Here is a 22,711-nt window from a genome sequence, read left to right on the forward strand (position 1 = left end):
TCCGGCTCACTGTTTGGGTGCATTGGGGAAATAAAGGAGCGGGTGGTTTTTTCCGAAGTGACAATTGCAATATAACACATCTACGCATGGTATTGATAGGTTTTATTCTCGAGTCCTCCATTTTCGGCGATAGGCTATCAGATGCCGGAGATCTCGGCCCCACAGCGGGTGGATTTCGCCATCGGCCGCAACTTCCCATCATCAACGCCATCTGTTTTTTCTTGACACCGACAGACTCGCTTGCTCCGAGGCCTCTTTTTCCTTCATGACACCTCTCATCTCCATGAGCAGCCCCTGATTACTTCCATCCTTAATCATGTCATAACCCCCCCATACGACGTCCTCTCCTTATCAGTTGACAGACTCGAAACCATGGACCCCACCGTCCTTCGCGAGCTCTCCCGGCTTGACCCCACGGTGCCGTTCCGCACCTTCACCGGCCACATCCATCACACCTGGGCGCAGACGTTTTATTCACGACCGGAGCTGTACATACGGCCGCAGTCGATCACAGAGATCCAGAAAGTCGTGAACTTAGCCCGTCGGTCCCGTCGTCGTCTCGTGGTTGTCGGGAGCGGCCACTCGCCTTCCGATCTAACCTGTACCTCGGCATGGATGGTGAGCTTGGATGATTTCAATCGCATTATAGATGTCGACACGAAGACAGGCATTGTGACTGTCGAGGCTGGAATAAGGCTGAGGGATTTGGGAGCACTGTTGGACGATAAATATGGGTTGATGCTTTCGAATCTGGGGAGTATTGATAGTCAGTCTATTGGTGGGGTCTTTGCGACGGGGACGCATGGGAGCTCTCTAGTACATGGCCTGCTCTCGGAGTGCATTGTTTCATTGACGCTGATGTTGGCGAACGGACAGTTGGTGCGTTGTAGCACGACTAATAACCAGGCGCTTTTCCGGGCAGCTCTTATCTCTCTAGGAGCGCTCGGAATAGTGGTTGAAGTCAGCTTGCGCGCTGAGCCGTCATTCAAGATCGCTTGGAAACAGGTTCGACGGCCGCTGTCTAGTGTGTTGGACGAGTGGTCTTCTGGGCTATGGACGTCGCATGAGTTTGTTCGTGTGTGGTGGATGCCGTACCAGAAGAGTGCGATTGTTTGGCATGCTGATAAAACGGACCGCCCGTTGATGGCTCCTCCGGAAAATTTCTTTGGGGGAGCTCTTGGATATCACATCTACCATAATCTTCTGGCCCTGTCGAACTATTTCCCTCGCATCCTGCCTTGGGTTGAGTGGCTTGTCTTCGGTTTGCAATACGGGTTCAGGGCCGAGAAGACAGTTAGTGAGGCGGTTGAGCCCGCTCGGACTGGGCTCTTGTTGAATTGCCTCTACTCACAGTTCGTCAATGAATGGGCATTGCCGTTAGAAAAGGGGCCAGAGGCACTTACAAGATTGTCTGCCTGGCTGCATGGCGATTATGAAACGGCGCGCATCCCCTTCCCGGTCGAGAATCTGTGGGTTCACTGTCCCGTTGAAGTCAGGGTTACGGACACGACTCGCAACAAGAATCCCCGCCCCTTTCTCGATCCTACTAGCCGTGATGGGCCAACTTTGTATCTCAATGCGACTCTCTATCGCCCATATCACCGAGACCCTCCTTCCAAGGACCGATATTACGAAGCATTTGAGTGGCTAATGCGAGAAATGGGTGCGAAACCGCATTGGGCGAAGAATTTCAAGTCAACTGGTCAAGAACTGCGAGAGTTGTACGGAGGAGACATGGATGAGTGGCTCAAAGTGCGTCATGCCGTGGATGCAGAAGGGATGTTCCTTGGAGAGTGGCATTACCGCACTCTTGCCTTGTCTGGTGACGAACGTCATTCAGGATTGCCATCTGCTGAGCCAGCCTCGCTTTCACTGATGGAGCGCGAGAAGGCTCGTCAGCGGGCGAATCTCCGTGGTGCTGGTGATGGCCTTGAGTGGATCGGAGATAAGAGATGGAAAACGGAGACAGGAGTGGCGGCTATCTTGTCGTCAACCAGGGAGGAGAAACACACCTCCATTTCGCCAACAACGGCAACGAGCGAGGAAAGTTTCGATGTCCTTGCATCTGGTGAGGCCAGCGTGATCATTCCTGAACCATGAGAGAAAGAGCTGGGAGGGAAGCAAACAATTGACCCCTGCTGCGGATTCTGGATGGCTCGTCTGGATAGCAAGGCCCACTCAGTAGTGCCAGATGTACTTTACCGTATTGGACTTTCTTTGCTTTTCCCCATAAGTCAAGGGGTGCTTAACTCCGTTCTCTCGCTCGCTTGCCCTTCTTTACCTTGTTCAATGGTGTTCGAATTTCCACCGACATGAGAATCCCGCAGGCACAGTTTAGGCCTTGCGTGTACCGAGCACGAGAGCTGATCTCCGGAGTTATCGCACTCCGATTGAACGCTCAGCATTGCGGGACCGCCTTTGCAAGTCATTGGTGGTGGCAGTCGGCCTGTATATCTGAGACAGGGAGTGCCGTAAACGGGGAGATCTGAGCATTGGATGGACTGGTCTCTCCACAGCATCTTGTCCAGTCACCATCTTCAAGCAATCTCAGGTCCCTTCTCACATCATCTGCAAGGCCGCTTTGCTGTTCTGCAATCTTGGCGTGCCTGCTGTACCCAGGTCCGTCAGCCCTAACGTTCTCTCAGTCGCAGACAGTGGCCTCCATAACCGTGTGTGGATTGACTATAGCTTCAGGATTTTACAGCGTAACGCTGTTCAACCATTGGGTCTTTGCGAGTAATCAGCAGCTTGAGCACAGGCTTTGTTGCTCAGACTAACCACGCGCTCTGTCAGCATCTTCTCAACATTCCATCAAGGACTTTCCCTGACTTCCTTGGCTTGACAAGCTGATTTACACTGGGAGTATTTCGCCGCCCAGCAGCCAGCGCAGCTCGAAGGCCCTGTGGTTATAGGTGGCACCATTTTATGCGTCGTGCAGTCCAGATGATACCAGGATGAGTAAAGGGTTAGAAGAGCAAATAAAGAAACTCTCTGCAAATGCAGATCATCATGAGACTATATTTCCATGTATGGGAGATGGTGTCTTTCGTTTCCAGGAGGATTCTCGTCGGACGGCAAAGAGACGCAGCGTGCCTGCCCATCACGGGATTCCCCGAGTTGGTTGGCTCGAGTCACGTTTCCCCGCAGGAGAAATCCTGCCAGTCGAACTTGCCTCTCGTGCTTCCCAAGAACATTCTCACACTCTTCTTCGTCGACCCAAGGAGCTCGTCTCTTTGTTCATAGATTGATAGGCGGTTCCGCGAACTAACAACGGGTGCTCCGTCGGCCCAGAGGGATCCCAGCTCTGGGACAAAATCTGCAGCGGATTCTTCCATCCTCGAACCTTTGAAGAGCCGGCGTAATGGACGTCCGATCATATCGTCCGTAACCCATTTCATTAAAAGCAGCTGAGGATACCCAAGAGATTTATGAAGACAGTGGAGAGAATTAAAAACACCAGAGTGACCAAATTCCCAATCTTCGACCATCCTTGCTGCCAGTCGAGCTTACCCGCTTGTTTAGCAGGCAGAGGAGCTCCAGTCGAGTCCTCACGTGAAGGGATTCATTTGGAGGAGAAGAAAGTGGCAGGCAGACCAGAACACTGGGGAAGGGCAACTGTGGCGGTGGTTATGGAGTTGGAGCTCGGCTCCCTCCCTCAATCGCTGTCTGTTCACATCACCTCCCCGTCTCGTTCTATCAAGCCGAGCACGTTCGTGATTAACTTGAATACATACGGATACGCAGCTAGAGAACGCTGTACGACCCCAGTGTATCTCAAATCATGGAGGCGGCCCCACCGTCGGCGGCTCCATTTTTGTCTTGCTGCAACAATCGTCTGGTGAAGGGTCGAATCAAGGCCAGGAAATTCTACTCGTCAAGTGCGATCATCGGACTTAGCGGCAATAACCTTATTGCTGCCTCCTCTGTCGATCTCCTGCATCACAGCGGTCCCTGAGGAATCTTTGAAATCCAACAAGACACAGCTTCACGGTGAATGCTATATTCTGTCCTTGGCTTTCTTCCAGGCGCATGTAACTCTGCTAGTACGAAAAGCATGGCCTGCAAACCGTCTCTATTGTTCAGGACTTCCCTCCCTGGCTGGCACCCAAAACCATGACCATGAGCTTGACTGAACTTCGGCTGCAACGAAGAATGTCCGAGAAGGTTTGAAGGATTTGGTCTGACTACTTCCACCACCGCAACCAACTCGTTGGAATGATTGGTTTAGCGAATCGTAAACCGAGAGGGTTGGACGCGAAGGCAGGAAAAAGCAAAGACACTCGCGTCATTGGGTCAACATTGACTCACTTTGGCGCAGAGTTGACAGAATGAGGCACTGGCTCAGCACTGCGGAAGGTGATAGTCCGAGTGTGATGGTGACTGCCATCTGTGCACCAATAACAGCTGCCTCATCTTCCGATAGGCGCCTGCAAGACAGCGAGAGGTGCCAGTCTGATTACCTCTTGCAGCAAATTCCTTTTGGGCTGCCGCGATATCTGCAGTTGGCATTGGCTGGACTCTCTTTCATCCGAATTGTGAATACGGTATTGGGAAGGACACAAAATTGAGAATCTTAGTATTTTGCATTTCCGCAATGAGGCAAGTTCTCCCACCACCGACGCCTCAGACTGCCGCGGCCACCCCTCTTCGAGCGGTCGTCATGCATTCCCTGTGTTTCGCTGCCCAACCAAATCACCCAGGGTTGTGGCGGGGAAGTGCCGATGAACGCTGGGATGTATATCATTCGGTTTTACTGTGGGCCGTCGAACAGTCAACCAGGACAGCCTCTGCCCATCGACGCCAGGACGGCTCCAGATAGCCGTGTCATTAGCCTCCTTGGAGACAGTGCTGGAAGGTCAACGAGTCTGCTGCCGATACGGTTCGCCCTGGTTTACTCGCAAGGCTGCCAAAGCCACACGAGCTGGACGGATGGTGAGCGACGGCACCAGTTCAAAGCGCAACACGCCAGAATAATCCACGTCACCACCAACCTGGCTCTTGACGGCCTGTTTCACTGGAAAAGGATTTTCAGCTGCATTTGCGGGGCGACTGCACAACAGCACTTTAGCATGGCAATCATGATCTTCATCGAGCGCTCTGACAGGATCTGTCAGCCGCTGTCTCTTCCGAATGACATCTCACTTCCATCAACTCGCGCCTTTCGCAAGTCAAATGCTACCCCTCCCCCTCATTTTGAGCAGCGCGCGGTGGCAAGTCAGGAGTTGGACCCCAGTTTGTCAGTCTTCCGTACTACTCTGATAAAGCACCAAATCACCTCAAGCTTTCGAAGTGTGTTTCAGTGGATTTATACATCCAGCAACAATGTCAAGACAGCCCAAACTATGCCCAAAGTCATTTATTGCGGGCTATCCGGATGCCCCATACGGCATTTCTGAATTGTCGTCCGTGTCGCAGCATGGTTCCAGTACAGTGTTGGGCGAGGGAAAGCCTGACCAGCGCGTCTTTCGCGTCAAGCGTAAGCATGTTCTCAAAGCGTGCGATCGTTGTCGGGTCAAGAAGGCCAAGGTAGGCTTCTTTGTTTCCGTACATAACTGGCCTCATTTCACTGATTATGTACAGTGCGACGGAAAGCAACCGTGCCACCGCTGCTCATCATACAACCACCCGTGTCTATTTCGAGAAAGAAAGGCTACCCAGGCGAAAGTCTACTCTCGAGGGTAAGATATCTCCCCGCCCCCCATGATATACTGCACTGCATGTCTCTCAACTGAACGAATCTCGCACCTAGATTCGTTGAGATGCTCGAGTCACATCACTCTCTCGTCGTGAAAGCGCTTCAGAAGCTTTACAAGCTCTGTATGAGTAAGGAAGGGTTCCCAGGCGAGCCTTTGGTAGAGGCTTCTGATGGTTATCCCTTAACACATGCCATCCTCGACCGCCTGGGGTTGATCAAGCAGGCCGAGGATAATTCTGAAGCGGCAGACGAAGATACGGACAGCCTTCTGTACCTCCGCGCCCTATCAAATTCGACTGATTGCAGCGCAACCACAGACCCATCGCCAGAGCCTGCTACGCCTCCTGAACCCTCGTCTGGTATTCAAAACCCCGCCCAATTATCCCCAACAAGCTCCGAGCCCATCAAATGGGAATTCCAGTCGGGGCAACCGGAGCAATATACTGGCTATCCGCATGGCGAGCCCAAGTGCGCCTTACTACTGCCGTCTTCTGGAACAAGCGTCACGAATACATGCCTCTACTATAGCGAGAGTAGCTGCAATTCGGAAGCCACAGACAGCCGACTTCTGCCTGCTGTCACCATAGGCTCTGGAGATCCTCCGGCAGCCACGGCAGCTGGCCTGCCGGTTGACCTGGTTGGAGAATATCACCTTCAAATGCCTAATCAACAGCCTGTATACCATCCGCCTCTTACCGCGGCGTGGGCATACCCTTGCTAGTAGTCTCTTGGGTTCGGCAACCGGTTCCGGAAACGGTTCTTTGAATTCTGTTTGATCTTTATTCGTTGTATGCCACAGATCTGATTCAGATTCCCCACTCGTTCGTGTCTGTCTATGTATGTTTTCATTCAACCTACAATTATATCTGTGTGCTTCTGGTTAGGTCTATTTGTTTAGTTTACCGGTTAACTCAGGCATCTAAATCCTGATTCATCTGAATTGTATTCAACATTACCGTCCACTGGCTATGAATACCATAAAATTGGCAATATCTCGTTGGCACCCCGCCCCGATGTATCTAAGCCACTGCCGTCCCCATTAGACTCCATGACGGATGGACGGCTCAAGATTTAACTTATCCATCTCGATACTGAAGGCAAAAGCCAAGTACATCATACCGGGGAAATTTTATAGCCCAAGCTCGGGCTGCTAATGAAGAAGAGTAGGACATTCCATAACGTCAAATGTAAATTTTAACAGGTGAAGAAAAGGTCTTCCGGATAATACATCGGTGTATGATAAACAGGTCAGATAGCGAAAATTGTAATGCAAATAGAATATGTAAACATAACTCCTGGAGTCCGGGAAATATATCCGGAATCTGTGTCTTAGACTGATAATGCGGTAAGAGAGGAAGAACTTGAAGTGCTAGTATACCTACGACAATGCCAGGACTGAGTGTGTACCATCCCATTCCCGAAGTCCCTTCCCTAACCTCCGTTCCAGAATCGCCTACCCCGTTCCCTCCTTTCCATTTGGGTTCCGTTTGTTTTGTTTGTTTGTTGTGTAGTCGGGTAAAACAGAAAGATGCTAAGCGTGAAGCTTAATCGTCAACATCGGTTTCGGTATTGGTATCGCTGGTATCCCCTTCGTCACCTTCCGTGTCACTTTCCTCGTCGCTAGAGTCCTCTACGGGCTTCTTGGTCTTCTTCTTAGGCGGCTGGCCCGTTTTGAGGGCTTGCATTTGGCCGGCTATTGAGTCTGTGGTATACGAGTTAGGTGCTTCTCGAGCGCAGAAAATTGGAGTTCACTTACCCTCATCTGGCTCACTGATGTCATCTTCTTCAGCCAGGGCAGCTGCCTTGGCCGGATCGTCTATGTGGAGGTTAATCTCGAGCTTGGAGTCGAGGCCGAGATAGCTATCGCAAACCATGTGCATGACGAAGGGGAAGTCTCCGACTTGAGGAGGGGCCTGGAATTGCATCTTAAGTGTCTGGACGTTGTATGTTGGTTTCCCAGATTCGTCGAATAGAGGCTTGTCGAAGGTGGTGAAGGTGAATGGAGGAACTGCGATCTTGCCCTGCTTGGCATCGGCGAGGAAGATGTTCCACCGAGGGGAATGATCACGGGCAAGATATGGTGCGTGTGCGAGAGGTGGTTGAATTTTGTTGCCGTGGTTTTGGCCGTCTGCGAACTTGACGGAACGGTTTCTGGAGGGTCCACGGCCCATGAGGGCATCGAGGTCACCCTCTTCTGGGTCGATGTCTTCGAGATCGGCGGGATTTACTTCCGGGACATTGGTGGAGCCAGGTGGGATGAACCGAGCTTTCACGACAAGCTGGACTAGACTGCTAGGGGTGATGACCTTTTCACCCATGACCTTGAAGAATGCCTTTGAGATCTGGAGGACGGGGAGCTGCTTCGCAACGGAGATGGCGGCGGTGTACTGCTTTTCGGACAGAAGGCCAGCACCGACTGTGAGAGCGCGGCGTTTGTCCTCGGGCATCTTCATGAACTTCTGAACGGTGAAATGGTTCTTGACATCCGCGCCCTCTACAGACTCCACAACTTCCTTTGTGAAGTACGGGAGTTGGAAAAGGGGAGATGAACCAGGCGCAATGGCCTGGATGAGGCTCTGAGCAGTGCGGAAGGAACCGAGAACAGGCCGAAGGTTACCAAAAGCGAGACCAATTGCCGTGAACGCTTCGTTTAACCCTAGAGCGATGGGTGCAACTTCGTACTTTTCTGAGATCAAGTGTTAGTGTTTCTCTTGGTGTTCGTCCAAGACTAAACTTACCTCCGTTGAGAGTAGAGTCTTCTAACTCAACACGGCCTAGATACGCCCATAACAGCGCCAGCGACTTTCTCCTGCTAGAGTCATCCAATCCTTTGATCACCTCCCGATCCTGCTCGGACAGAAACTTAGCATCTTCGGCAAGAACCTTCTTCTCGAGTTTCGCAAGGCCTGATTCTGCCTTTTGTGCCGGGATAATCTCCTTGAATTCATCACCGGAGGAAAGCGCATTGACAATCCCGCCATCTGTGATATCCTCCTTGTACTCTCGGAAGATGTTACCTGCGGTAGCGACGTAGACCTTTTCCTTCGTATACCGCTGAGAACCGTACCACCATTTTCCAACGATGTACGGTAGCAGCACACCAAGCAGACATCCATAAACCAGCAAAACGTATTTTCCATTTCCTTCCGTGACGATAAATTGCGGGAGGGCGATACCGATGCTGAAGCTCTGCTTGCCATCAGGATGGCCGTATTGCAAATAGTTGTTGCGCACTTCTTCGTCGGTCAGGGCTTTGTAGGCTTTGGTCAGTTCCACGAAGCGATCATTCAGCATCTCAATTGTTTCATTCTTCGCGGGGTCGGGACGGATTTTGTCGGGATGGTAAATAAGAGAGAGGCGTTTGTAGTGTTTGGAAATCGCCCTTTCGTCGGCGCTCTGTAGCAAAGGCTTATTGTCAGCACCACATTGAACATAACAGTAGAAGGTAGAAGATCGAAGCTCACTCTTGAAATACCCAGAATCTCATATGGGTCCCAGATTTTCGTTGTCGACCGGGCAGTGACAATGATCAAGTACACCATATAGGCCATGATGGTGTACCCTAAGACCACAGTGACGATGCGCTTAATGCGGCGCTCCTTCCGGAGGCGTTTTCGCTTCTGAGCTTCGATGAGGTCTTCATGTTCGGGCTTGAAATCGGACCGTATCCGCGGAGCGGTATTCTCGAGTTCTAACAGTCATCGAGCGTGTCAGCAATGAACTCTAGCGCAGCCGGGAAGGAGTCTGCGAGCCGTACCTTTGGAGGGTTTAAGAAGGTTGTATGTCAGAGGAAGAGTGACGAGACTGGTCAGGGTTATGACGAAGTACGGGAAGAATTGCCCCTGTAAATAGGACATTAGTATCTCACTCATTATGGTACCTGAATCACAAGATAATTCCGCACCTTTTCATCATATGTGTAATCTGTGGACATGGTGAAGCAAGATCACAATAGATGCGGTGCCCACAGTGGGCAGGACTTGTGGAAGAAAAGTCTGCTTTGTATCTGTAGCCCGTACCTTTATTTAGATCCTATTGTTGAGCAGTTGGCGGGCAAGGGCGGACTATTAATTCTAGCAGGTGTTGTGTCAAGAAGAAAGGAAAAAGGAGTGGGCAGCAACATCTCCATGAGTCTCTCATTCCCCGGTTAAGTGAATGTGATCGACCGTGTCCTTTACTGGGAAGTTCCGCCACACCGCCTACTAGTTACGGATAAGGCTGCCAGACGATTCACCATGAACATTTTCCTTTCGCTCTTGTCTTTCATCAAAGTCATTATATTTTTGCGGGGCGCTATTAAATCTCGGTGGATAATATAACCTATGTTTTTTGGCGCTCCATACCAGGTGCGCGTTCGATATTTTGAGCCTGCTGAAAGTGTCCCGGAAAGGTATTCAACAAAGACGTGCTCTGCCCTCGATGTCGAAGTCGAGTACACAGTCTACCTCAAGCCCTTCCTGCATTGCCAATTTGAATCCGTTCTCCGGACCACCGATCATCCTTCCGTAGCACCGGCCAGCTCGTTCCGTCTCCCTTGACTAGCGTCAGCTCTAGTTTGGTCCCGAGCACGCGGAACTTCGACTTCTCGGGGTCAATGGGCGCGAACAGCTCGTAGCTATCTTTGTACCGTTTGTTGTCCGTAGTTGGGAGGTCAAGAGTGATGCTTGTAGGGCTGAATTCGACTGTGGCTTTGTCCTTGTCGATCTTCTTCAGGTATAGCGATACATTCACCGAGGACGCTGTCTGGTAGAAGTCGTTCCTATATTCCATGAGCTCGGATCTAGCGGCGTCAAGAAAGCACTCACCTGACCGATTCGACCTTCTCCTCCCCAGCTGGTTTGCCCTTCCCAACAAACATATGCTTCTTTTTCTCAGTGCAACCTTCAATCTTCAGGAATTCGTCAAATTCAAGCACCCTTCTCTTGCAGCATGACCACCCTTTACTCCCTTCGTGAAATACAGGTTGTCCTGGGTGATGGACACACTTCTCTTCCTCTCGCGATGCGTCCGGGTTATACGTGCCATTACAGCCTCTTCGACGGCAGGTGGCATTAGCTGGAATAGCAAGCGACGGGTCATCAGACTCCGGTTCCTCAGGGACCGGTGTAGGCGCATTTGAAGGCGGAGGTATAGCAGGCGAATGGGTCGCCCCGCGATTGAGGGTGGGCGTCGGAGCGACCGGCACAGGAGCAGCAGCCGGAGCAGGTGGCGCAGCGGAAGTGGTCGGACTTGCGGCCTGCGCGGGGGTATCATCCACTGTTGAGTGTTTCCCAGTCGTACAGGGAGGAATTTCCATGAACTCCTCGAAAGTCAGCACGCGGGGCTTGCAGCAGTCCCAGCCTAAGACACGACGAGGGCAGAGGGTTAGCGTAATTTCAAGAAACGACACTAACTCAGAGGGTACTTGCTCATATCCCCGGAAAAAGGCCAACTATAGGCCACTGCAAACGCGTCTAGAACTTACCTTTCTGTCCTTCGTGGAATACGGGCGGGCCTGGATGATACACACAAGGCTCCTCGGGGTCGGTGAAGACCTTCCCACAGCCTTTGTGGACACACTTGGAGGCCATCGCGAGCCGCTGCGCAGAGGAAGTCAACGGTAATATGCAGATAAACGAGAAATAAGTCCCTCGACTGAGAGAAGAAGACAAAGGGAGAGGTGGGGGAAAGGAGGGGGATCTTTTTGTTCAAGCAGCTCCTCGTCAATGCCCAAAGCAGTTTAGTCTGGGGAAGCTCGAAGGTTCCATCGCCCTGGGTCTTCTCCTCCTCCTCGCTCTGCCGAACCAACTCCGATCCAGTGCATTTGGTGTTGCTCTGTTTTCGTCATGCTCCCAACAGCTCGTCTCCTACAAACAGCCCGGGTGACGTTTTTTACACGTGCCGGCTGCGGCCTTTGTGATACCGCCAAACATAATGTGACCCAATTGCGGAAACGACGGCCGTTCGACTACTCCGAGGTGGACATTATGGCTCCTGGCAACAAAGAATGGAGGGATGTGTATGAATTCGACGTCCCGGTTCTACACGTACAACATGCCAATAAGGCTGGGAAATTGTCCGACCCGAAGAAGTTGTTTCATCGATTTACAGAGCAGGAAGTGGAAACCCTGGTCGACGATGCAGAGAAGAAGGCTTGAATCAAGCGTGAAGACATCACCTAATGTCACCAATTCGCAGCATTGACATCATGTTCATCATCGCCATATGTTTCCCCGCAGCCTCAACTACCCATATATGGTTTTTCCCAAGAACATTCACTCAAAGCTCGTCTTTCGGCGTCGTAGCCGTGGGCGCATTTGAAAACTTGGGAATGCCATAGGCGGCCACTGGATTCTATATCTCCAATATGATCAGCTCCCACTCTTGTATTTGCGATGAACCCAAGAATCACTGATGCGAAGCTCGACCACCGTTGAACTCCAGAAATAGCAAACAGACCTTAATATCAGGGTAGCAGCTGTATCTTTCATCCGTCTCATCCCAGCCAACCCCGTTATGAACAGTGAGCAGATTGGTGGGGTCAATGTCCCACTTGATCTGAAGCAGCCTAGCATAATTCTCCTGTCCCCAAAATGAGTTGACGGGGTCGGGTTCGAAAGGATCCGCCTCGTTCTGGTACGCTCCTCCACCTGGTGTGAGGTCTCGAAGCGGGTTCATGATATCGTGTGTCGTCTGCCAGATTTCTTGGACGGTGCTTGGGTCAGTAGTACTACCATCAAACTGCCGTGTGAAAATAACATGCCACAGCCCGTTACGCCAAGCCGGTGTTATGGAGGCAGCGCCTGGGCCGCCAGGCAGGTCTGTTTCCGGCATCGTACGCGAGTAAAGACTGGGCGCTACAGCATACATCAGAAGGGCAGAAGATGCGGGCACGTTCTGTCCCTGTGCCGTGGTTAGAATCCCATGCAGGCCGGACGAGAGCTGCTGCTGGTTCTCTTCGCCGACGAAGGATTCCCTCGTAACGAGTCTAGAGGAGAAAGCCCAGGCTGAACTGGGGAGAATGAGTTCCTCTTCACGCGCAATAATGGCTTGCAGGATGTTATAGTAGTCAGCTGTGATGACTGTTGCATTCCCTAAAGTTCCTGGGTTAGCGGGCCTGTTGGCAAGCTCAATTAGTGGCTGCATAGACGCTTGGGCTTCGGAGAGATCTAGCAATGTAGTGCCGAGGGAGAGCGTTGATACCCCTCCAACTGGAGCGGGTAAAATGTATCCTCCCCAGCCCTCCGACGCCCATTTATCGGCATTGGCGATGACGATGGAGAAGAAATCAGAGATAATCTGCTCGTCGAGCCCGGCGATAGAGAGCCTGGCGAATTGCATCGGCTTCTTAGGGTGCACAAGAAAACTCATCTCAATCACCACTCCAAAGGTACCGCCACCACCGCCTCGGAGAGCAAAGAATAGGTCCTGATTCTGGCATCGGTTCGCGGTGATATAAGTTCCGTTCGGGAGGACTGCCTTTATCTGCTGCACGTTGTCGACGCCGAGTCCTAGTTCATTCGAGAGCATACTGTGGCCCCCTCCAGCCGTCCAACCACCAGCGATACCAACACTGGGAGAGGTGCCTCCTACCACCCGGTATCCATGAGCATTGGCAAACTCGTACACTCCGCTGAACTGCTGTCCAGCGCCGAAGGTAATAACGTCTCCGACTGGTTCAGAGCACTCATCGGGGATAAATCCTTCAGTCAGTTCAATTGCGGGCTGGATATGATGCGTCCTGAGCAAGGTAAGCTGTCATCAGCCGACCAAGAACACGATCGTTAACCCAGAGAGGGGATCCAAACCAAAGCGCAAATGAGTCAGGAGCAGAGCTCCGACCCAGATAATCATGCCCTGTATTCTTCACAACCAGGCGAAGGTTCTTCTCTTCCGCAAACAGCAACGTCTTCTGTACATCCTCCACGCTCCGCGCGTCAACATACTTCCGGGGAACACTCCCCTGTAAGCAAGGGCGAGTCGCAGGAGTCGTAAAATCCGGCTGCGTGAAGCTCATCGCACAGTTCTCTCCCGTTTCCTGGCAACCAGCCCAATTTGACTGTTGGTAGCCGCCGAACTGATCTGACACGAAGAGATGGTTGCCTCGGTTTTCTTGTAGGATATCGCACTCCCGAGGATCCGGTTCCTGTATTTTAACCATAAGTTTTGCTTAATTAACTGCGCGCGTGCTCTGTAGATCATACCTGGCTTTCCCCATTGTAGACCGCATAACAAGACGCCAGCATAGGAACACCATCGTGCAAACGCCCAGAGACACTGGCGTTGAATGCATCCCAGTCCGACTGGGTCACAGAAAATACCGAAGCACGAGGCCGGGCATTTACTTGCCCAAGAGCGGCAAAAAAAGCTATGAGAGCCAGCGCCATAGTCGATTCGTGGTGGACAGGGCAGCGGCAAACCCTAAATTTTGTAATATCGTGTGGGCAAAGCAAGCCGGGTTAAATAGCTGAGCAAGCTTACTCTATTTTCTTTTTCTTAATCGTTCGTGGCCAGCCTCGGGGTTGGTGGAGTTGAATCATTTCATTATTGGTGGCTGATGCATCATGAGCACCTTGCTCTTGCATCTTTTGTGTGACGGAGAAACTTGGAAGTACATACATGCAGCTGGAAGAGGCGGGGTTCTGCGAACGCCGGCATCTCATCCCTAGCCGCCTGTGGAGGAGAGCGGTCTCGCGGAGTCCGGAGTATATATGTACGCGTTGGAAAGCTTGAGCAATTTGCTCCAGAAGGTCTGGTTCACGTCATAGTATTGGGCGCCAGGTAAGCATTATTATTTACTTTTATAGTTACTCGGATATCGTGGCATATGCATACTTGTAGTGCGTATACTAGGACCAGGCTTATCTGTTGCCATTGACAATAGTGGAATCCAGTGAGTACGTTCCTCCGCGAAGAAAGTCCAAGCAGTTAACGCATGTTTGCCGGTTCTTCCGCTCCTAAATACATCAGCATAAATGGACTCAGTGTACATGTACCTATCCATCGCCTTTCATCCAGTCCCAGCTCGACCGAACACCAGCATCATACAACCCCCAGCACCGCCGAACAACGCTATAAACCTCTCCAACTCCCGCATCCCTCGTAGCCTCCCTCACCCGCTCAAACTCTCTCGCGACAACATCCCGATCCCCAGGCCGGACGGCGGCCAACCCGCCCAAGAACAGCGGAACCACAACATATACCTGAAGTTCCCGCGCCTCACCGACACCAGACAATCCCTGCAGAATACCCCGGAGCGCATCCTGGGCCTTCCACTCGTGTACGTCGTTTGGATGGATGATTAGGTACGTCCAGAGGAAGATCGCGTGGATGTATAGCTGGTATATGGATAGAGCGTGCTCCTTTGCCGCTGGACTTCTCCCATCCCCATCCGGGTTTGGGTCTGGGTCAGGGTCTGCGTTCCAGGTATCGAGTTCGTGCCAGATATGGACGGCCTGGGAAATTGCGGCTGTATTGAGACCGGATTCTTGTCTTGATTTGTGATGGAGCGTGCAGACTCGTTGGATGAGTCTGAAGAGTCTGCCTCCCGGTTCTAGGGCTGGGACCTGGGTACGAAGATTCGGGGGGGTGGGTTGGTGGGTGTTGTTTGGCGGGACCCTTGCGGTTAAGATGTAGGTCTTGAAGAAGTCGAGGATAACCGGCGACATTGTATGATAGCGTGGTTGTCTACGTTCACTTGTGTCAGTTGTGCGTGGTCCTAAGAGGTGTATGCACCAGATTTATACCGAGCGCTTTGGTACTTTGCGATCTAATAAGATCAGTCTGTATGTTGGAGAGTAGTTTAAGCAGCACATCTACTATTCAAACCCCATTAAACAATCCAGCGCATGCCGCGGCTAACACAAAGAACTTCCATCTCTATAGTTGCCCGCCTGCGGAGTTCTATCCCGAGAACCCTGCTCGAGCCGTCTATGGACAGGCAGACTGGAGACGTCTAAGCCCTGATATTGTGGAGATAAACTTAGAGAGAGGCATTAGCGCTTCAAGCGCAGCAATTCATGACACACTTGTGGGGACCCCGCATTTGGCTCAGGCCATCTCTGAGTAATTGTTATAGGTCAAGGAAAAGTAAGACAGGGGGGTACCTTGCTATCCTTGCTATATTTGGGGGCCAGTGCTCAAGCTATCCTCGGAAGGAGGGCTGAAGCGTGGTTGCAGAAGAAAACCTGGACGAGCTGTAGTAAGTAGTATTCAGAAAGCTCTAACATGCAATACTGTGTATATTATGAGAGGAATTGGAGCAAAGACTTCCGGGTTACATGCAATCAATCCGCCCCTCGCTTTAGGCCAGAAGGACTCTGACCAACAGAGAGCAGCAATCCAAGACGCAAATCGTCTATCCAAGGCCCAAAAGTAAGCTGCAAGATAGAACTGACGAAAACGCGAGGGTCACCGTCGAACTTGTGGGCAGATATTCAACGCAAAAGCAAACTTATGATCTCAGCGGCTGCTCTGGGCAGTCAGGATCTGTACGGCTCTGCAAGCCTTGTGAACGAATGTCTGATCCACTTTGTGTCCATACTTCCGAGTCCGATTTGGATGACGAGGACATGTAGGTAATGCGGAACCATGAAAGAAAGGCCCTCTGCCGGCGAACAGAGATACGGCTGGGAAGGGCTCGAGGGTCTGTATTTGATCCGGTCGTCGCAGACGATGCGCCGGACGTGAGAAAACCACTGGCGGCCTGGTAAATTCCTTGAAGGATTCGTATACCATAGCGGGCGAACCTATGATGTCTCTCTGTTACCCAACAATCTTAACCAATTTCTGGTACTTGCATGCCCTACCATCCTGTTAGGTATTTGATCGACTGAATACTTGAGGTATAACAGTCGGGAGAACGAAACATACATATATATACATGGTAGTACGTCACCATAACATATCTAACGCCCACTAATGTACACATCACTCACATATCATCGCTTTCGCAGCTCGCCCAATCTAGAAGTCCGTCACACGTCCCCCGTAACTCCAATCGCCGCCACTCCCCCATCGGAGCGGCTCATTCTTCGGCCCCCCAATCTCTCCCGTTTTAGGATTCTTCTCTCCCTCGAATTCTGGCCGGAGTCCGGGCTTCATATCCGGATGAAGTTCCTCTCCATCGCCCTTCGCCTCAAACTTGGTAGATTGCAGCTCGGGCTCGGAGTTTGGAGACTGGTTGACTTGCGGTGTTGCGCGTGGAGTGCTAAATGCACCGGTAGATTGTTGTTGGAGCTTCTCGAAGATCTCTTGTTCCTCCTTCGGGAGTCGTGGTGGTGCAGGGCCTTGACGGAACACGAAGGGCGAATTTGAGTCGTCGGAGCTGTGGCGGATTGGGGACGAGAAGGCGCGAGTGGGGAGCGTCACGGAAGGGCGTGTCAATAGCCGACGCGATACGATAGCGATCGCCATATTGTAGATTTTAATTGAGTTGATGTGAGTCACTGTCACTTGTGGCTGCTTGGAGAAATAACTCCTCAGGTTGAAGGGAGGATGCGGAGTGACGGGCAGAGACGAACAGCCGAGCCGATATCGCTTTATCAGTCACGATTTTGATGCGGCATTTCTTTCCTCTCCTCTCCGCGCAGCATCTCCTTTCTCACCTTCTCATTCTTCCCTTGTCTTCAATTGCGAGTAAGCTCATCAAGTACCCTGAGTTTACTTCTGGAATGGCATTTGTCCGTGTCGCCGCTCGGCGATTGCCGCTGGCAAAGCGACTCGCCGCCGCGGTCGAGTCACCGCTGCAACGGCGGTATGCCTCTGCCTCAGCAGCTCAAGTAAGTCCAATATCTCGAGTATCTCAATCGGGTTCTTTTTGTGTGCATACTGACATTATGGAAGGATGCGCTGATAACCCCCGATCCTACTGCCGACTCCGTCTCCGTCGCTTTTGTCAAAGACCGCGCCCCATACCTCGTCCCAACCTACGTTCGACCGAATCCAATCATGATCAAAGGACGAGGAAGCTATCTGTGGGATATGGAGAACAGGCGGTATCTCGATCTTACTGCAGGTATTGCGGTAAACTCTCTCGGCCACTGTGACCCGGAAATTGCAAAGATTATCGCCGAACAAGTACGTTGCTATTACTGTATTCTTCCCAGCCCATCGTTAACAAGCTCAGGCTGAAACCCTTCTCCATGCCTCCAATCTCTACCATAATGCTTGGATCGGTGCGCTAAGCAAGGATCTCATCATGCTCACGCGCGAATCTGGCTCCATGCGTGACGCAGCCCAAGTCTTTATCGCCAACTCCGGTACCGAAGCAAACGAGGCCGCTATCAAATTCGCCCGCAAGACCGGACGCGCTCGCGATCCCTCCGGCGCAAAGCATGAGATCGTTTCCTTTAACAACTCCTTTCACGGCCGTACAATGGGCGCCCTTTCCGCTACCCCGAACCCCAAATACCAAACCCCTTTCTCCCCTATGCTCCCCGGTTTCAAGTACGGCAAGTATAATGATGTGGCGCAGCTGCAGGACCTCGTAACCGAGAAGACCTGCGGTGTCATCGTCGAGCCGATCCAGGGCGAGGGCGGCGTTCACGTTGCGACACCCGAGTTCCTCTCTGCCCTGCGCAAGCGTTGCGACGAGGTTGGCGCCGTGCTGATCTTCGATGAGATCCAGTGCGGCCTCTCCCGCACCGGAAGCTTCTGGGCACACGCTCATCCTTCTCTGAAACCCGCATCTGGTGAGGCCGCTCACCCGGATATTCTCACAACCGCCAAAGCCCTGGGTAACGGCATCCCCATTGGCGCCACCATCGTCTCCGGTAAGACGGTTGGAGATAACATCAAGGCTGGTGATCACGGTACGACGTTTGGCGGGAACCCCCTTGCCTGCCGCGTCGCACACCACATCATTCACCGTCTTGCCTCCCCGGAACTGCAAAAGTCTGTCCAGGACAAGTCTGCTCTTCTCGTATCCGGCTTCCAAGACCTGCAGAAGAAATACCCCGATTTCATCTCTGAGATTCGCGGACGTGGCCTGATTCTTGGCCTCCAGCTGTCTGAGTCTTTCTCATCCAGGGCAGCTGATATCGTCACCGCCGCGCGGGAACGCGGCATGCTCATCATCACGGCCGGCGAGGGGTGTCTGCGGTTCGTTCCTCCCCTGACGATTACAGAGGAGCAGCTGAAGACTGGTTTAAGGATTCTGGAGCAGGCTTTCCAAGCCGTCGCGAAGGCTTAGTCGCCTGTCCTCCGGATAAAAGAACACTATTTTCTGCTTTTTTCACTCTGTATTCTGGATGCGAGTCATATACCAAGCTAGCTTTTGGTTGTTTAGGGATTTAGTCTGAGTTCAAAGGTAGATATAGAGAAAAGTAAGCACGGTTTCCTCGTTTCAAATATGTCAATCTTTCGCCCTCCTACGGTTTGATTTTCTTAGATATCACAGGGCACATCGCCTCACCTGGGTCAGGAACAGTGACTGTGCTACTTTTGTCTCTTCTCCGTACTGTCCACCCATGGTTCTTGTCCTACAGGCATCCTTAATCACAGATTTGTTTCTCATATATTCCCCTTTCCCGTCGGACCTTCACCCTATCAGTCCGGGTCTCCGCAATTCTTGAGCCCGGGCCCCGTCCGCGCAATATCCATAAAGATCCTTGGGATGCTGCCCCCGCAACGAAGATGTCGAACAACCGCTCGGCGGAAATTGAAATCCAATCCTTGATAGATTATATCTTTACGGGTCATGTCTAGAGCAATTCCTGTACTGTCCACTAGGGATACGGCTCATGCAACCTCCGTTCTGCGACTGTATGCAGGTTAACACTTTATCCAGGCATTAGGGCAGGGCGAGATCATGGGCTGCGGCGGCTACAAAAGTACTTGGCAGACCAGTTCGTTGTATGAGAGCGATGACGGATCGCGTTAGGATAGGTTCCGCGGCTTGACACTCTCAATACACTCAACCCCCGTCGACCCTCGTACCGCCGAGCCCGAATGAGACTACGAACCGACTCCAACCCGCATCCGGAAGCAAGATGCACAGGCCGGGGTGATTCACTCTGATTCCTTCGCTGAAGCAAGCCTCACACACGAGGTGAATGCTTGGCTTAGTCGACCAAGCACAGGCTCAACTGCGCAGCGCCTACAAATAGCTCCGAGGTGGTTATTGTGCAGTCTCATCGATGGAGTTCAGAAGGCATACTCAAACCCCAACGAAAGCGGATTGCGAAAACTGCAGGACTTGATAGTCACCACTACCACCAAGGCACTCTTTGCCTCCCAGATGAAGAGGCGAGATGGTTGGAGCACCTACACACGGCGGATTTTGGTATGCATGGGCCTCTCTTTCCTGCGATGATATATGTATACATTGGAATGTTCTGAAATTTTGTATTTGTATTTCGAATTCTTAATCGTACCAAATGGCGTTCATGCCGAATCCCTGCTCTGGGATGTCCACGCGAGCCACACGGGACAGATTCTCGTCGCGGAACCTGTAGATTTCCACAAAGCCTAGCTGGTCGTCACAGAGGGCCAGCCACTCATCGCTGAAATCGCATGGGCTCACGGCGTTGGAGTGGCCACCGCTCGTAGACGTAGGATGAATGAATAGCTGGCGCTCAATGTTGCCGTTCGGGCCAAGCTTGAAAGCAGTAATGTAACCAGTAACATCAAAGTGGTTACTGCGGGTAGTTGCGAAGAGATATTCGCCGCTATGGGTGGTGAAAGTGACGTCGCCACGGTACTTGTTGCGAGGGGGAAGGCCTGTACTCGTTAGAACGAAGAACAGTTAATGTAGGAGGTTTAATTCAAGACACACCAGGAGGGAGTAAGGGATAAGTGACGTGAGTGAAAACGGGCTTGTGTGTCCTCTCATCGACGACATAGACAGCCAGACGATTACCGGCCTCCATCAGAGCATAGAGATACTTGCCGCTAGGGTGAATTTCAACCCAGCGAGGATGGTCACCCGGGTCGGGAGCCTCAAGGCAGTCAACCAGAGTCAACTCGCCCGTTGTAGCATCCTTAATATGGGTCCAGATCTTGTTGGCTTGTAAATCGGCAGAGTACAGGTACGTCTCGGTAGGGTCGAATACCATGCCGTGGATGCCGGTGTTGGGCTTATACTCGTAGTTCTGAATGTTCTTCGCGAGACGACCATCGGAATCTACTAAAAAGACATTGCCAAACCCGGCGTACTTGTAGAAAGGGTTTCCGTATACGTTATAAGGAGGCTTGTGGGCGGCAAGGACGAAAATGGCACGGGTGTTGGTGTCTTCGCTGGCAGCCTGAGCTACAAGAGCAATTTTAGTACCCATGGCATGGCGTGTGGTGGGCTACACAGAGTAAACATACGGTGTCCTGCCACAGGATGTGATACTTGGTGAACAATATCTGTGGGGCTATTCACAGCGAAGCTATTCCACTTCTTCATGGCGGCGCCGTAAATGGTTTTTTTGTTATGCTACTTTTGTCAGACCACCAATTGATAGCTGATGAAGTCAGAGAAGACGTACAGAGAATGTCATCCAGGAAATCGGTTCAGCTTCAGGGATGTCCGTCCTCTTGACCAATTCCAAGGTCAAAGCCTCGTCGTCGAACGCAACGGTATATATGCGACCCGGACGGGTCCACGTGCCTACCATCAAATGATGCTTCATGTTGGCGACTGATCGAGTAAAATATCGAACAGAGGATGGACGCATCGGTTCCCCCTGTTATGATATTGGGAACGGAGAGCAATGGTCATTCAGAGTAAAAACGTTCATGGACGGCAATTGGTCACGGCAGCGGGCATTGGATGCCCCAGGCATGGTTCCCCAGAAGCCCCGCGGTCGCCGGATGAAGACTTTGCCGAGCAGTGTTGGAGGCATGTCAGAGCTCTCATCTCACTGTCGCGTCATCTTAGCGGAGGCGTTCTTTGTTGATGAGTCACCCCAGCATTTCCTGTCCTCCATTGATTCACAGACTCCCTGAGAAGGCCGTAAGTGCAGATGTTGAGGATTCGAAGTGGAGAGATGGAGCGTGGTTGGATGGACCTCGGCTTGGGGAGCGAAACTCAGAAGCACGTGACCACGCGTCGCGTCGTAGGCCATCTTCCTTTTCTTGCATTCACGTGTTGGCTTCGTCTCTTCCCCAGCCTCAGCAACGCTCCCGCTCTACCAATTTTACGGAGAACTTGCTATGTTACTGTGCATGGATTCGGTTACTACGGATGATTGTCTTCATATCTCTGCGCCGAAACCCCTCTTCGCGTGCCCGAACTCCCTCGTATTGTTGCCTCTTGCCTTCGCATCTTTGCAGGCGCCACTACAGTTGGACCTCTTTCTTCCCCTAATTCCGATCAAACTGCTCAATCAGCTTCTCTCGAAGTGACGACTTTTTAATTGGAATTAGGAATCTAACCCTAATGCACTTTGTCGGTTGAAAACGCCTCGCAGTGAAGCGTGGGAGTTGTTGAATAGTCAATTCATATTGACGAAAGACAGCTCGCCAGAGCCATTCGGCAGCTGAAAGACGGACCACCATGCAACTCCAAATGCGGACACGCGTCGGTTGTCCAATGCTGGAACCCCATGCGGATCAACGAGGGACGGGTTTGTCTATGCCTGGGAGCAAGGAACTGGAGACTTAATCGTGTGGGCTGGATCGAGCATCTCCGGATGTATTTCGCTGCGTCTTCATCAATGCGGACCCTGCAGCCGCAGCGCGAACCATTGATGTTGCCTGTCGGAATGTTGGGAACACAACAGTGTGTCGTTCGACTTGCCTACGCACGGCCATACAGTCGGGCTGTCAATAGGAGAAATCCACTTGCCGGAATCAATCCAATCGACCGACATCAAACTTGTTTTGGCCAACTGATTGGATTGTAGCAAGATTTCAAGTATTGCTTCGCTGCACGTATGGCTCTGGAATTTATTTCCAGGATATTTTGGCCTGTTGTCACGTTCCGGTATCGATCTGTTCACCAACTCGGTTTCGACCTCTTGTAGAGCCAAGGCTAGCGAACCCCAAATCAAGGCATCAGCCACCGATTTGCTTCATCTGAAGGCCCCGATCAACTGCGTTAACCATCTC

At 51.8% G+C, this 22,711-nt stretch overlaps 10 protein-coding genes across 10 annotated transcripts; 4 read left to right on the forward strand and 6 right to left on the reverse strand.

Moving 5' to 3' along the window:
* The first annotated feature begins 47 nt into the window (after positions 1–47).
* Positions 48–2,206, forward strand: BJX67DRAFT_94582 (D-arabinono-1,4-lactone oxidase). Its single transcript, XM_071035652.1, has one exon. The coding sequence runs from the start codon at positions 373–375 to the stop codon at positions 2,098–2,100; it is 1,728 nt and encodes a 575-aa protein (XP_070890933.1). The 5' UTR covers positions 48–372; the 3' UTR covers positions 2,101–2,206.
* A 2,739-nt stretch (positions 2,207–4,945) lies between these two features.
* Positions 4,946–6,767, forward strand: BJX67DRAFT_94492 (Zn(II)2Cys6 transcription factor domain-containing protein). The gene is made up of 3 exons (XM_071035651.1): positions 4,946–5,526; positions 5,581–5,678; positions 5,750–6,767. The coding sequence occupies exons 1-3, from the start codon at positions 5,323–5,325 to the stop codon at positions 6,414–6,416; spliced, it is 969 nt and encodes a 322-aa protein (XP_070890934.1). The 5' UTR covers positions 4,946–5,322; the 3' UTR covers positions 6,417–6,767.
* A 48-nt stretch (positions 6,768–6,815) lies between these two features.
* On the reverse strand, positions 6,816–9,833 carry BJX67DRAFT_341103 (J domain-containing protein). Its single transcript, XM_071027854.1, has 6 exons — positions 9,600–9,833; positions 9,453–9,537; positions 9,160–9,386; positions 8,434–9,091; positions 7,452–8,381; positions 6,816–7,397 (listed from the first exon to the last, which is right to left on the reverse strand). The coding sequence occupies exons 1-6, from the start codon at positions 9,627–9,629 to the stop codon at positions 7,240–7,242; spliced, it is 2,088 nt and encodes a 695-aa protein (XP_070890935.1). The 5' UTR covers positions 9,630–9,833; the 3' UTR covers positions 6,816–7,239.
* Positions 9,834–9,918: 85 nt separating this feature from the next.
* Positions 9,919–11,476, reverse strand: BJX67DRAFT_341108 (cysteine and histidine-rich domain-containing protein). The gene is made up of 3 exons (XM_071027855.1): positions 11,160–11,476; positions 10,501–11,035; positions 9,919–10,454 (listed from the first exon to the last, which is right to left on the reverse strand). The coding sequence occupies exons 1-3, from the start codon at positions 11,263–11,265 to the stop codon at positions 10,142–10,144; spliced, it is 954 nt and encodes a 317-aa protein (XP_070890936.1). The 5' UTR covers positions 11,266–11,476; the 3' UTR covers positions 9,919–10,141.
* Positions 11,427–11,957, forward strand: BJX67DRAFT_94609 (glutaredoxin family protein). Its single transcript, XM_071035653.1, has one exon. It carries the CDS (start codon positions 11,521–11,523, stop codon positions 11,830–11,832), a length of 312 nt encoding a protein of 103 aa, XP_070890937.1. The 5' UTR covers positions 11,427–11,520; the 3' UTR covers positions 11,833–11,957.
* A 125-nt stretch (positions 11,958–12,082) lies between these two features.
* Positions 12,083–14,061, reverse strand: BJX67DRAFT_376809 (uncharacterized protein; the record flags this gene model as incomplete). The annotated part of the gene is made up of 3 exons (XM_071031954.1): positions 12,083–13,415; positions 13,483–13,820; positions 13,879–14,061. The coding sequence occupies 3 exons, from the start codon at positions 14,059–14,061 to the stop codon at positions 12,083–12,085; spliced, it is 1,854 nt and encodes a 617-aa protein (XP_070890938.1).
* A 609-nt stretch (positions 14,062–14,670) lies between these two features.
* Positions 14,671–15,342, reverse strand: BJX67DRAFT_376810 (uncharacterized protein; the record flags this gene model as incomplete). The annotated part of the gene is made up of 1 exon (XM_071031955.1): positions 14,671–15,342. One exon carries the CDS (start codon positions 15,340–15,342, stop codon positions 14,671–14,673), a length of 672 nt encoding a protein of 223 aa, XP_070890939.1.
* Positions 15,343–16,639: 1,297 nt separating this feature from the next.
* BJX67DRAFT_376811 (succinate dehydrogenase assembly factor 4) lies at positions 16,640–17,089 on the reverse strand (the record flags this gene model as incomplete). The annotated part of the gene is made up of 1 exon (XM_071031956.1): positions 16,640–17,089. The coding sequence occupies one exon, from the start codon at positions 17,087–17,089 to the stop codon at positions 16,640–16,642; it is 450 nt and encodes a 149-aa protein (XP_070890940.1).
* A 257-nt stretch (positions 17,090–17,346) lies between these two features.
* Positions 17,347–18,866, forward strand: BJX67DRAFT_376812 (acetylornithine transaminase; the record flags this gene model as incomplete). The annotated part of the gene is made up of 3 exons (XM_071031957.1): positions 17,347–17,454; positions 17,519–17,752; positions 17,802–18,866. The coding sequence occupies 3 exons, from the start codon at positions 17,347–17,349 to the stop codon at positions 18,864–18,866; spliced, it is 1,407 nt and encodes a 468-aa protein (XP_070890941.1).
* A 1,173-nt stretch (positions 18,867–20,039) lies between these two features.
* On the reverse strand, positions 20,040–21,291 carry BJX67DRAFT_376813 (lactonase family protein; the record flags this gene model as incomplete). The annotated part of the gene is made up of 4 exons (XM_071031958.1): positions 20,040–20,395; positions 20,451–20,924; positions 20,987–21,095; positions 21,148–21,291. 4 exons carry the CDS (start codon positions 21,289–21,291, stop codon positions 20,040–20,042), a joined length of 1,083 nt encoding a protein of 360 aa, XP_070890942.1.
* Positions 21,292–22,711: the final 1,420 nt, after the last annotated feature.

The sequence above is a fragment of the Aspergillus lucknowensis genome (genome assembly GCF_044049455.1).
Source record: "Aspergillus lucknowensis strain CBS 449.75 chromosome Unknown BJX67scaffold_2, whole genome shotgun sequence".
NCBI classification, from domain to species: domain Eukaryota; kingdom Fungi; phylum Ascomycota; class Eurotiomycetes; order Eurotiales; family Aspergillaceae; genus Aspergillus; species Aspergillus lucknowensis.

Coding starts and splice junctions, on each gene's coding strand:
- BJX67DRAFT_341103 (XM_071027854.1), bottom strand. CDS start 9,629: ATGTCCACAGATTACACATATGATGAAAAG. Junction 8,382..8,433: donor AGACTCTACTCTCAACGGAG/GTAAGTTTAGTC, acceptor ACTTGATCTCAG/AAAAGTACGAAGTTGCACCC. Junction 7,398..7,451: donor CATCAGTGAGCCAGATGAGG/GTAAGTGAACTC, acceptor CGTATACCACAG/ACTCAATAGCCGGCCAAATG.
- BJX67DRAFT_94609 (XM_071035653.1), top strand. CDS start 11,521: ATGCTCCCAACAGCTCGTCTCCTACAAACAGCCCGGGTGACGTTTTTT.
- BJX67DRAFT_341108 (XM_071027855.1), bottom strand. CDS start 11,265: ATGGCCTCCAAGTGTGTCCACAAAGGCTGTGGGAAGGTCTTCACCGAC. Junction 11,036..11,159: donor ATTCCACGAAGGACAGAAAG/GTAAGTTCTAGA, acceptor GTCGTGTCTTAG/GCTGGGACTGCTGCAAGCCC. Junction 10,455..10,500: donor GAGAAGGTCGAATCGGTCAG/GTGAGTGCTTTC, acceptor CATGGAATATAG/GAACGACTTCTACCAGACAG.
- BJX67DRAFT_94492 (XM_071035651.1), top strand. CDS start 5,323: ATGTCAAGACAGCCCAAACTATGCCCAAAGTCATTTATTGCGGGCTAT. Junction 5,527..5,580: donor GTCGGGTCAAGAAGGCCAAG/GTAGGCTTCTTT, acceptor GATTATGTACAG/TGCGACGGAAAGCAACCGTG. Junction 5,679..5,749: donor GCGAAAGTCTACTCTCGAGG/GTAAGATATCTC, acceptor TCTCGCACCTAG/ATTCGTTGAGATGCTCGAGT.
- BJX67DRAFT_94582 (XM_071035652.1), top strand. CDS start 373: ATGGACCCCACCGTCCTTCGCGAGCTCTCCCGGCTTGACCCCACGGTG.